The sequence below is a fragment of the Anopheles aquasalis genome, chromosome 2 (assembly GCF_943734665.1).
Source record: "Anopheles aquasalis chromosome 2, idAnoAquaMG_Q_19, whole genome shotgun sequence".
NCBI lineage: Eukaryota > Metazoa > Arthropoda > Insecta > Diptera > Culicidae > Anopheles > Anopheles aquasalis.
In genome coordinates, this window is record NC_064877.1 from 37,062,501 (window position 1) to 37,075,000 (window position 12,500).

The following is a 12,500-nucleotide window of genomic DNA, read 5'->3' on the forward strand; positions in this document are numbered from 1 at the left end:
GTGTGGTGCTCACCGATCACAGTCGATCGTTGATAAATTGATGCGTTAATTGATCCATTAGAATAATTCTGAACGGATTTCCAGCTGTTTTATCAATGTTTATTGTTCCAATCAATACCATAATTGAAAGCAAAGAAGTAAAGTGTCTTTACAGTGTCGTGCAGTAGCAATTTACCACTTAAGTGCTTGTCCATTCATTGCACGGTAACAATCTACCCACTAAAAACAAACGCTACAAAACGAAGGTCATGCTAGACTCTTTGCGTTACGTTAACCCCTTCTCGTCATGGTGATCTCTTCCGAAAATTATAATTTTCGCCCACCCACACGCACGCACGCACGCACGCACAATGGTGGTCAAAAATTCAGGAAACATTAACATCGCTGCCGCCATGCTCAGGGTCAACTCCTTCTCCACATGTTGGCACCACTCGGCAGTGTCGGGTGGTGGTAGTAGTGGAAGCGGAATAGTGCCCGCTGATAGGGTAAACGAGCATGATATTGAGGACGCTGTTGATGGTTGGCTCGAACGCGGAAGGGGTGGACGATGCGGACGTTGGTGATGATGGGGCTTGGAATCACACAGCGAGCGCTACTACCACCAACCAACACCATAGTTCTACCACCTAGTAGTAGTCTGCTACTAGGCTCACCGTGGCCTATGCTTGGCGACGGCGGCTAGGTTCATCACGCGAAGATCACGTGGTGGTGGTGGAAAGGAGACGCGCTCTGCACCCACCACCAAAGGGCCAACGGACGATTGGGTGTGCACACGCGCGCGCGCTCGCTCGCGTACATTACTCTGACAGGCGACGCGACGTCGCGCCACGTGGTTGATGCGTGCGAACACCAGCGCGCCAGAAGTGGTGCGGACATGCGCCAGCTGTTGGAACTACGCTTGAGAGATTTTTGGAACAGAACACCCGAACTGATCATCAAAATATGTTAACTCGATGGTTAGTGTTCTGCCATCAGCATTGAAGTACATCGTGGCCGCGTATGAGCCGTCCTCAAGGGCGGTTTGTGGCGGTATTGTTGTGCTGGATCGTGCCCATCCGTGGTACAATGGTGATCGACCGTACACAGACACGCCCGTAGTGGTCCGATGATCGTTATTCCGATTTTATCATCCATTCAACGCAATGATGTGCGCTAACGCGCTAAATGTTATGCAACTGGCGTTTTGCTACGAAAGTGTGGTGGGCGATGATAGCCACGCTGCTGGCCGTGTAGCGAGAACCGTAGAGCCGATGGTTGGCGCGATCTACCGTTCCACTACTACGCACAGCGCGGGCGCGATTGCGGAAGCATCACAGCGACTTTACGAATGCACACCAGCACCCGTTCTCGCGGGTCAGTCAGTAGAGCTCTACCTCAAACCCCCTTGTTCAAACAACAAATAAAAAAAAGAACACTAGACCAAAAATAGATACACCGCGACACGGTTACGCTGGAGAGTTCTGGCACCAAAGAACCTGCGTAAACTTACTGACCACTTCCCTTCGTTGCCCCGGTGCCTATGATAGGAACGCACTATTGAACGTTGAATGTTAATCAACAATTACATTCTTCGGTTCGTATAATTTCAATGTCTTTACGTTCGCGTGGAACCATGGATTATAGGGTGCGGCGGTGACCATTTGTTTGCTTTGATGTTTCGCAATTGCAATACACGCCTTGGTGGCTTTTATGATGAGCTGCTCATACCGCGGCTGGTATGTTGTTTTATGGCCGCGTCGTCTCCCGTGTCTTGTACCTGTGTCTGAACATGTATTAGTAGATTGTCTAAATCGCTGTCTTGTTATGGTGGTTAATTCTTGTCGGTTTTTTTTCGTGTTTTTTATATCCAGCTCCACTCTAAACTCTAATTTTTATGTTAAGCTTTAAAAGAAATGTGTACAAATGATGCTACCGACAAAAGAGCATTCTGAAATGTTATTTTATTGTATTTTTTTTAGATTAAACTAAAAAATTTACTTGTTAAAAGGATTTTCAACACATCGATCATTGGTGGTTTGAAATAGGGATGGGTTTGGGAGTATTATAAACGATAAAAATAAAAAAATAAAAAATAAAAGATTTCAACCACCAAATACAATCAGAAACCAGAGCATAATCAACAATCTTTACACCTTATACGGTTCATTAAAGAAAGGATATAACTGCATCCACAATTCAATTCAGAAATGGAAAAAACAGCGACTCCCAAACGACAACACGGGCATTGTTGTTATCGTACATTTCTGGATGTTTTTTTTCATGAAGCAAACATTTAATTGCACTCTGGCGTGATGGTGCTAAAATGCGCCGTTTCAAAGTTGGGCAAGGTCTGGGTCGCTGTCGCTAAAAGGACTATACTAGGCGCAACGAAACACCCGACCACATCTGACGTGTCGCTCGTTGTGCCCGAGCACGAGGAAAGTGAATTCCGTTTCACGTCAATTTGAGCCTTCTTCATTGATCCCGAGCTGTCTGTCTATAGCTGACCAATAAATAAAACAAAACCACATTCCGTTTACCATGGTACAAAGATAATGTTAATCATTTGATCATGATAGAAGCATTGGAACGAGTGCTAACCACAACATTTGAGCCATTATTTTCTTTCCACCCAACTGGAAGACCGGTGTGCAAAGATGCCGCTTCGCTCGAAATTCGTTTACAACCAACGGAAGAGATCATCGCTATGCAAACCATCCGCCGTCGCCATCGTCGTACAAGGTTTGAAACCATTTTTGGATCGCACCAAGAACCGAACCCATGGCCACCAAGGCAAACATTCACACAATCACAACGGCAAACGCGTTTCAGAAGACGATGCTGATGCTGATGCTGATGATGATGACGACGACGACGACGACGACGACGCAAAAGACTACTACACCAGCGGACGGACACGCGGCAGGTTCAAGGAGCGCCACGATAGTGAGCGATTCCGGATGGCGGCGTGACGAGGCGCCAATACGTAAATTACGATCCGGACCATGGCAAACAAGTTTGAACATGATGGTGAAAAAAAAAACCTCTGACAACAATCAGCTGTTAATGAAACGCACACGTTTGGCATCATCGACACATTGATATCGATTCCCATAGCCAACCCAGATGGTCAGGGTCATACTCTCGCGGTGGCTCTCGGACCATGTGTCTCCTCGGACGGAAAACTCTCAACGGAGTGGAGGTCGTTTCTTTTATCGTGCACAAAAACTGTACCGGAACACATCGATTAACTGATATGCTCTCTCTCTCTCTCTCTCTCTCTCTCTCGCATGCAGCCAGCCAGCCGGCCATCCGTCCCAGTTCATTCCACGTGCTTGACACACGAGGAAACATTGTGTCCACACGGGGTGGTGGGGCGTGCGGTTGATCGGCACACCTAATATATGCACGCGAGTGTGCTGCAAGAAACGGTAATCAATTGCGTTGCTACTAACCTGCAATTTTCAATGACCTTTAACCATACGTCGTGCTCCGGTGACTCACAGCAAACACAGTTGCGTGGAGAGTGCACTCATGCCCCCCCCCCCCCCCCCCTTGGGGCGCAGAGGTTAGTACCGTTAGAACATCCGTTGTTATCGATAATGCGTTATTAACCAAACAGGAAAGTGATAACTGCAGAAAGTGTGCTAAACGATACGATGCATAGTATTTTAGTAGAGCATAGCTGGGGTACGAGGAAATGATGATCAAAATGGCGTAAATGTTGTTCAATCGATCTGATGAAACAAAGCTGCTGGCTACGACGCTGCTGGCATGATTCATGAGCGAAGCAAAAGTCGCTTGTAAGTCGAGCCTTTATTCCTTTTTTGCATAAAAAGATACACTACCACCCAGTCTGGTGCAGTCAGCAGTCATCGTGGCCTTGAGGCGGTGCCGTCGTTGCATGCTAACGGTTGGCACCAACAAGTCTGCAGTTTGTTTCCTCCTGGGTGCCACTTCAAGGCTGCAGTGTTATGGAAGATGGTGCGATACCGAAGGTCCCTAGAACAAAACTACGCTACAAGACGACGCTGCAATCTACGTTCTTTCAGTGTTGCATTACGCGGAGTGAATCGAAGAAGACTAGCAGGAAAGACAACTTTCGAAGATATTCGAACGATATTGGAATTGTCAATCGGTTCCCTTGTCTACGGACTAGTGGTTTTCATTCTTTTCCTGTGGAAGCTTTCTAAGACACATAATAGACCCGGCGTCCTTCGATTTGGCATCGTGTAAACCAGTTCTAATGGTGCCCCACCGCGGCACCAACCAACTGGACAGCTCATTGTGAACCGGGTTGGAGTAACGGATTACTTTACTCTACTTGTCTGAGACGTATTTCCTAGGACACAGACGGGCGGCGATGCCAAGCCAACATACAAGCCAACATGCTTCCAAACCCGTACACTACACTTCTGAACGGATGAAACAGGAGAGGAGCATGATCAACAAGATCAAAACGAACATATTCTTTGTTCGTTGCCACGTGCAAGAGAAGGCGAAGATGTGTTCATGATGCAGTGATGTCGTTTGTACTTGATGCTTTATGTCACGATAGGCCACGGCCCTGTTAGTTGGGGCTGTTTGGCCGAGTCCGTCATAACACTCGTGAATGAATTTGACCTGACTCGAGGAAGAGAATGATCCAGAATTGAATCCAATGTGCTGAAGGTGCTGGATATTGGAAAGCAAAACAACCACAAACAAAAAGAAAACTGTTCAGAAACCATACTGCTTGAATTTACTAATAAGCACATGCCACTTAAACAATCTTTATAGCTATTAAGAGAGAATGTATCCGTTCCGATGAGGCTACAATGACAATTTATGTATGACAATTTGTATATTTTTATTAAAAAACAAAGAATCCACTTCACCTGGTTGCATATGCTGAGTCAATTCCTCAAGCAGTAAGCAGTAGTAATATTAAAAAAAAACTGAATAATTGTAGCCTTATGATAAACCACCGTATAAACAGTTATAAATAAAACATTACAAAATTACTACCAACCTAGATGGTGAGCCACAGGGTGCGCATCATGCCATGCAGAGACCATGAAGACACAGCACAGTCTCTGAGGATACGGGAACGCAAAATTAAATGCATACCCCGACCGTGCGTCACCATCCTGCCTCCTCATCATTAGCTCCCCCCCAACACACTAATGTGGCATCAATGCTCAATCATGGAACAAACAGGGCCACCAGCCATCTCTTTGTTCATCCAAACGGCAGTTGCTCATTCCAGACGAGGAGAATCCAGACGGGACCAATGCACTGCACTGGGACATCTTGCACGCCTGTAACCGAGCGAAAGGCGTCATTTCTTCTGGCTGGAAATGGCAAAGGTGGCAATGCTTTGATGTAGTCGCTTGTCTGCTGATGCTTGTCTGGAGCGTCAAAAAGTTATTCACCCACCACACCACACCACACCAGTCAGTCCAGTCTCGTAACTTTAATCTTCGCCGGGACTTAACGGAGCTCCACGAACAAAGATCCACGGTGTTGGGAATCGTGGTCTAATCTTTGCTCACATTGCCATTTCCACCTGCCCCCTCTTCCTCTTGTACTACTTGCCACAACCCGCGTCTCCGAGCGACCGAGCCAGACACCCAAACAAAGATGTGTCTTCCTCCAGCGCTCAAGATGCCACCCACCACCCGGAGGACGCCAACGAACCGTGGCCGCGGGTCGAACGGTCGGTACGATAACCAATCGAAGAGAAGAAGACGGTGCACATGGCACATTGCCTTCGACGGGCGCGTTGGATGGGTTGCTGAGACCGCGGTGCCATCGAATGCGGTCCTGCAAAACGTTCCACTTCCGGTGGAAACGGAAAAAGCTAATCACAGCAGCCAACGACGATGATGATGCGAGTCAGCTGAACTCGCGTGACCCTTACGTGCGTCTAGTCATCGGCGGTTGCTGGCTGAAATCGGCGATGAATCGGTACTCGTTGAAACATGGTAAACAGACGAAGAACACGGATTGTAGCGGATTGTGATAGTAGAGAACAAATTGCTCGTCGCTCAGGCCATTACCAGCAGCATATGACCTCATCTCTACTCCTAGCGGTGGAAGAGCAGTCGCCTTTGTGTGGCAAAAAAAAACCATGACGCGAGAGATCGGCACGAAGCAGGGAAGCCAGCAGGCCGCCGCCAGTTGGGTTAAATCGGACACGGACACGGACACGGACAGCCCCAGATACATGCCACGGCATGATGCCGATGATGTACGAAGGCGGATGGGGAACCGGTTTGGCACACCGACCAGCAGAGGCTGATGATCAAGAGCTACCCAATCTCCCTTTTGCCTTACGCACGATTGATACTGTGGCTGGTGCCAACCACAGTTCCCCCATTTTTCCTTTCAAATGCTTAGCGAAACGGAAAGATAAATGTCGGTTAGGCCTGGGGACCTGTTTACACGCTGGTCGACATTTGGCCTATTGGAATCGGTGCAAAACTATGGCAGGGCGATGGCCGATATCGCCGCCGTTCATGAGCCACTCCACTTTGCCAACTAGGACTAAACGCTTGGAGATAAAATAATTGATATAAAGAAAGTTTTTTTTCTAATTTTCACAAACCATTCATTTGTAAACAGATTCTTCAAGAACAAATCAAGGGTTTCAATCAAGAACAGTGGTAACTAAGATGATTTTTGTCCACGGTTGCCGGGGGGATTAACTTTGAGCATCAAGTGGCAGTGGCTTGCTCACTGCCCAGAAGAAGCGTCTTGCGCGAGCTACAAATTCCTCTAAATCAATCAAAGTAATCTGTATGACTACAGGAAGTACGCAAACGGTAATCATTGCTTCATTTGTGCGCAACATTTTCTTCCTTGTTTTTTCAATTTCATTCTTTCCAGAAAACCGAATGCGTGTTTGAAATTAAATCGATTAGAATAATAACCAAATGGAAAACTTCGAGGCAAAGATGCTATCATTGCTTTAGAGCGGGACTCAGTGAAGATAGATGATCATACACGTTCTTTTTTTTCTTTCTTTCTTCAGATGATCCCTACCATCCAATTGCTACGTCTTCGCAGGAACGATATGTAAGGATCTTCGATCATACACAGCTATCGACATGGCTCGACTGGCACGCAGGAAGTGAGATCCGATCGTGAAGGATCCGCGTAATTACTACAACCACACATGGAGCCAATGGTGTTGCTGCTCGTACCATCATATGCTGGGGTTCACTGCCGGAGGCCGAATAGCTGAACGGCAGAAAACACAAACTATGCCAAGAAACACCGTTGTTCATAAATAGCTCCAGCTAAGCTAGCCATGGCGCTATTACGGCCGCGTGGAAAACCAACGGCCATGAAGCGTTCTCGCGTAAACCTCGCACTAGGCAAAACTCGTGGCGCCGATCATGGAGAGCGGGCGGCAGGAAGGAACCATGTGCTGCCGACCAACGGAACGCACGCACCGACAGGGCAGCCGCGCAAGGGAGCAAGTGAGCCCATCATCACTTAAACACAAGCACCCTCACACCCGGCAGAGACCGTTGGAGGTCTGGTCACTATCTCTTGTGGTGACAGTGCCCGTTGCCTGTGGCGCTATCGAATCTCGCGCTTAGCCAGCGGGCCAGCGGGCCACTCTGCTGATCACATAATGCGCAGTTCGTTCGCGTGTCGCGGGTGAGAGCTTCGGAAGCATTCTGCTGCTCCCCCGTGACACGGCGACAACGTTGGCCTGCGGAATCGTGCTGAAAATGGCCAGTTTTCTACAAAGAGCTGGTGGCCCTTTGGCTGCAGCAACACACAATCTGTCAGTATCGCTGCTGCTCAATCAAAAACAAAACGTTGTCGCAAACGCAAACAACGTCATTTGTAACGTAGTAGACCGCCGGCCGTGTGGTGCGCCGCCGAATGCAAGTTGGGGTGCATCCATTGGTGTGCCGTTAAGAATCTGTTTTTGTTGTGAAAAGTGGATGAGACAAATTGTGTCGCTCGCTCTCTCTCTCGCTGGCTTGCGGTGCGGCGGCAGTAATCTTCCCGATTCCTGGGTGCTCTATTTATACCTTTCGGCACAGCTTCACGGTGTTGGGCCTTAAAATTTCGATCATCAACCCAGAATTCCAATCGTGCAGCGATATGCCAATGTTGGTCAACTGCAAAGGGCGTGATGTCAGAATCGAGAAGATTGATGAAATGGTGGACTGGAAGACGATGGACAAAACAACACCTGAACAGATTTCAAACACAAAGAGTGGTGGTTTGAAGTGGTTTGACTGAGCCGAGCCCCTTCAGCGACACTCTGCCACCCCCTCATGGCGTCATGGCGAGAACTTGTTTACGCAAATGGAATGAAGACAGGGAGGGTGGGGGTGGCAGTCGCCGAGTATAAGTGGATGCCTTGTTTACGGGCAGGGCAAAGTTACGATTTCCAGCACCCCGATATCGTCTAGTTAATGCGCATCGCAAGTGAAGCGATATTGCGTTGATTTGCAAAAGCGTCGTTGAAATCGTACTTGCTCTAGGGTGGTGCTAGCTAGCCCCCTTCTTTCGATCTGGTTCTTGGATCGATCACGAAAATGTCACCTGCATCGTGGGTCCCCGCACACCCTTTCCACTTACCTGACAGTAGAGCGTGACGTTGTGCACGGTACCGGTGCCGTTGTAGAAGTCCACATTAAGCTGATCGAGTGTCAGCTTCTCCTCCAGGAAGCGGCCCAGATATCGCTGAAGTAGAAACCGACAGATCTTCTTCTTGATCACGTCCGACCAAGGGGCATACCACGGCATGCTGATGCCTGGTGGTGCTGAGTGAGTGTGGCAAGGAGACGGGCGACCGTTGGCGAATCCACGATAGGCAGTTGGCCCGGGGCCCCCTCTTCGGCGAGGACGATTCTCTAACTCACTATAATCTTGCTAACACACAACACGCCACGACACCGCCGCCTATCACTTCTCCGAGCTTGATTGCGAGCGAACTTTGGATTTTACACTGAACTGGGTTGATGAGAGTCACCCAAGGTTTGGTGGCGGGACACGCACGCGGATTTTCACTTTTTAATTATATGCACTAGTTACTTGAAGACTTTCTCATTAACGGTACTGCTGCTTTTCGGTGCTATTTTTCAGCGCTGGTATCGTATGTGGGATAGTGCGCCGTATCCTGCCAGTCGAAAAAATGCGTAAACAGGAGATTTCGACTCAGACTACCGTCAAATTGGAATCACTTCGGAACGTAATGGAAGCTTAGCGAGATGACTGCTCTTGGGAAGTCAGGATATCAACAGAAACCACCGTCCCTCCGATGGCTTTCCGTTTCCTGATCGGGCTGCTGTGTTAAAATAATATTCTTTTGCTTCTGGTGTTTGGGGGTGAGGTGCGTTTGGATGGTTCGCTGTCTCACAAACACATGCGCACACTCGAACCAAAACACATTACGCCGTCTCTACACGCAACTCGTTATTTGAAACCCCATTGGTAACTGGCGATATTATTTATCAGCGAAAAAGAACCTTTTCTGCACTACTGAGAGTGGACCCTCAGGCTCATCATGATCTGGACAATTTGTTCTGCTGAGGAAAAATTCTAAAAGCTACTTTTCTGGAGAGTATGTTCCTCATGCCGACATCACGACAAAGAAGAAATAGTTCTTTTCTCGTTGGTAAAATCAAAATTGAGTTGTGTGTAGAAACGCTTTAACAGCTGTGCGAACGCTACGAGGGAGAGGGAATTTCCCTTCCCTCTGCCAACACCCCCCCTACCCCCTTCCTATCCACACACCACAAGAAACAACAGGAACGAGGTAAAAAAAAAAGGGTTTAGGGAAAACACGAGAAAACGCGTAATTTTACTTATTGACGCGATTTACTGCCACAAACTCTGTGTGGTTTTGTCGTGACCACACACTAAGAATACGCACTTTGTCTCGTAAATCCAGTACACTTTTTCACACGAAAACAGTCTGCAGCAATGTTACTCCCGTTCTACTAACTTTATTCACGTAATTCCACTGCTTGTCCGTTGATTTGTGGGATTTGGAGAGGAAATTGCGTTGAGTATCGCGGAACCTCGAGCTTCCTTTGTTGCGATTTGTTGTTTTCTGCTCATTCGATTTATTGACAAGCTGTGACAGGAACTGTCAGTTCTACCATGTTCAACCATGTTGTACCATGTAGTACCATGTTGTTTGTTTTGATTTGATTTGTTTTTCTTCGAACGATTTTCGGGACGGTATCCAGATAATTTGCCACGACCATGCAACTAAAGCCCCCGCGCTAGGCGGTTTATCAGATTTCAGATTAACTCGTTCCTCAGGGGCCCCATTAGATTCTGCTCATGGTTTCTTTCTGGCAATGCCCGTCTCTGCGGGTTAGCCGCGGATACCTTTTCATTCTTCTAAAATGGAAGAGTTTTATTTTCGTTTACTTCGTCCTAGTCGCCTCATCGTTCTCCGTGGCCTTATTCCTCCTTCCGTCCAGGACCCATCCGACATTCGGGATACTTTTCGGTCAAAAAGCTGCGCACCTCACCCGTCTCGGCCAGCATCCGTATCCGCACCTTGTCCTGGTTTCGCAGATACTCCTGCTTTTTCATGTAGATATCCCACGAGCGGAACTTGGTGTAGAAGGGCGGGAACTTTTTCTTCTGCAGCTGAATCTTACCGCCCATGCAGTACTGGGTGAAGTCGAGGATTTCATTGTTCTCAATTTCCTCCTCCGTGCGGCACCGCGTCGGGCTAGCGACCACCTTCGGGAAGTTCATCGTTTCCGGCCGGAACTCGACCACGTGCAGACCCTTCTCCTCCGCAATCTGTTGGTGGTGCTTCTGTTGCAGCAATCCGATAAAGAACGCCTTCACGACGTGCTGCACGTTGGTGGAGCCCTCACACTTTGCCCGCAGATCCTTGATTCCGAGCACTTCGCACACGGTGCGTATCGCTCGGTGGCACCTTAACCCGTAGCCTTCCGGTTTGCGTTCGACGAACAGCTTCGTGGCACCGAACTGGCAATGGAAGTCATGAAACACCGTGTTTCCGTTGCACAGCTCAAAGTGCATCAGCTTCTGGCCGGCACGGTTCTTTGCCTGCCGCAGTGCCGCCCGACCTTCGATCGCCTTTCCGAACCCGAACCCGGCCAGTCCGTTTCCATTCCCCGTGACGACCATGGCCGAAACGCGCCGCTTGCGTCCATGGTTGCCTTTCATGTTGACGACCGCTTTCAGTTCCAGACACTTGGTGTCGAACCCGACAAACTCATCCTCACCGATCGCATCCGGTGGTCCAAGGCTGCGGCCTGGCATCTTCGATCCCGACCAGCCCCGCTCCAGGGGGCTCAGTTTGAGACGCTTGAAGTTGACCATTTCGTCGCGGATGCGTCTTAGCTTCGCCTCTCGTTCCTTATCTTCCGGCAGGCGCTGTTGCTGGACCAATTCCCGACCCCGGACCACGGGGGCCGAAAGGCCAGGCCATACGATGTTTGCCTTGCCCATGCCAATCACCTGCCCCTTGTTCAGATCCTTCGCCGTGATTCGACCCGATCCTTTACCGCGACCGCGCTTCTTGCCGGCGTTACTCACTGAGATGACTCCCTTCCATATCTGTTCGGCGGGCACTGGAAGAGGAAAGGGTAGATTATTGTACCGGAGCAAGGTCTGTCTGTAATCACCATTGGAATGGCGTTGTGTTACATTTGTTGAAGAAACTTGTTGACCGTGAATTATGTAATGCCGGAACGGAAGGCTGCAGCATCGGCCGGATGTTGGACTGTTCGGGCACGAGTGTAGAATGTTTTCTGGCAAAGCTGGTGCACACTGGTGCCGGCCCGGCACGGGAGGTGATCTGTAGCAAGGAAAATGCTCGCACCAAAGAACCGTTCGTTGCGATTCGTAGCATTTCGAGGCGATTCGCGGATTTTTTCAAACTTAAACCTACAAAACACGAGCCGGTAGATGATGGTTCTCCGGGAGGGAAGGCGGTTCCCACCGATAGTTCAACGTACGGGAACCACGACCAAAGTCCAGTTTGTTCTTCTACAGCACGGCACAGGTGAAAATGTGAAGAATTTCCCCCCTTTTTATGGTGATTTTGGAACACGGAACAAGTTTTCCACCGCAAATCGGAGGCAAAAAAAACCGCAAAAAAAACTAAACAAAGAATAGCACTCATACTTTAACGATTATCACTGTAACTGTCAAACTTTTCGAAGTTTGAGGTGCTTATTCTGTAACTTTCGATTACGATGGCCTCAGGCGTTCGATGATTCATGCGAATTTCGAAACGTTTCGAAAACAATAAACAATTCAAAATGACAGTTTGAAGTCAAAAAACTGTTAATTAACTTGTTTTTTTCGGTATAAAAACGACTTAACCTTTGTAATAATAGTATACGATTAGCAGAAAGAAATTATTGATGCACAATCAGGACGCTATAACTGTTTTTCAGATGCTCGATGCTCGATGTAAACAGAACGCCAGCTGTCGACCACAAAAATGCACTCGACATGCAGGCGATCGTGAACACCAAATGAACACAAAATGAACCAAATGAATCGAACGC

At 48.4% G+C, this 12,500-nt stretch overlaps 2 protein-coding genes across 5 annotated transcripts in view; both read right to left on the minus strand.

Annotated features, from left to right (window-relative positions):
• Positions 1–10,192, minus strand: part of LOC126571727 (autophagy-related protein 2 homolog A) — a 20,374-nt gene extending 10,182 nt beyond the window's left edge. For 2 of the 4 annotated variants that reach the window (XR_007607918.1, XM_050230492.1), the window contains exons 1-2: positions 9,866–10,192; positions 8,569–9,109 (exon numbers count right to left, since the gene is read on the minus strand). Coding sequence is in view for 3 of the 4 variants with exons in the window: in XM_050230492.1 (XP_050086449.1) it covers positions 8,569–8,736 (168 nt within the window). In the remaining variant the exon portion in view is untranslated. Of the gene's footprint in view, positions 1–8,568; positions 9,110–9,797 lie in introns of all 4 variants that reach the window. The other 2 variants (XM_050230493.1, XM_050230494.1) reach the window with 2 other exon arrangements.
• Positions 10,193–10,326: 134 nt separating this feature from the next.
• On the minus strand, positions 10,327–12,082 carry LOC126571728 (28S ribosomal protein S5, mitochondrial). The gene is made up of 2 exons (XM_050230495.1): positions 11,632–12,082; positions 10,327–11,555 (listed from the first exon to the last, which is right to left on the minus strand). Exons 1-2 carry the CDS (start codon positions 11,834–11,836, stop codon positions 10,405–10,407), a joined length of 1,356 nt encoding a protein of 451 aa, XP_050086452.1. The 5' UTR covers positions 11,837–12,082; the 3' UTR covers positions 10,327–10,404.
• Positions 12,083–12,500: the final 418 nt, after the last annotated feature.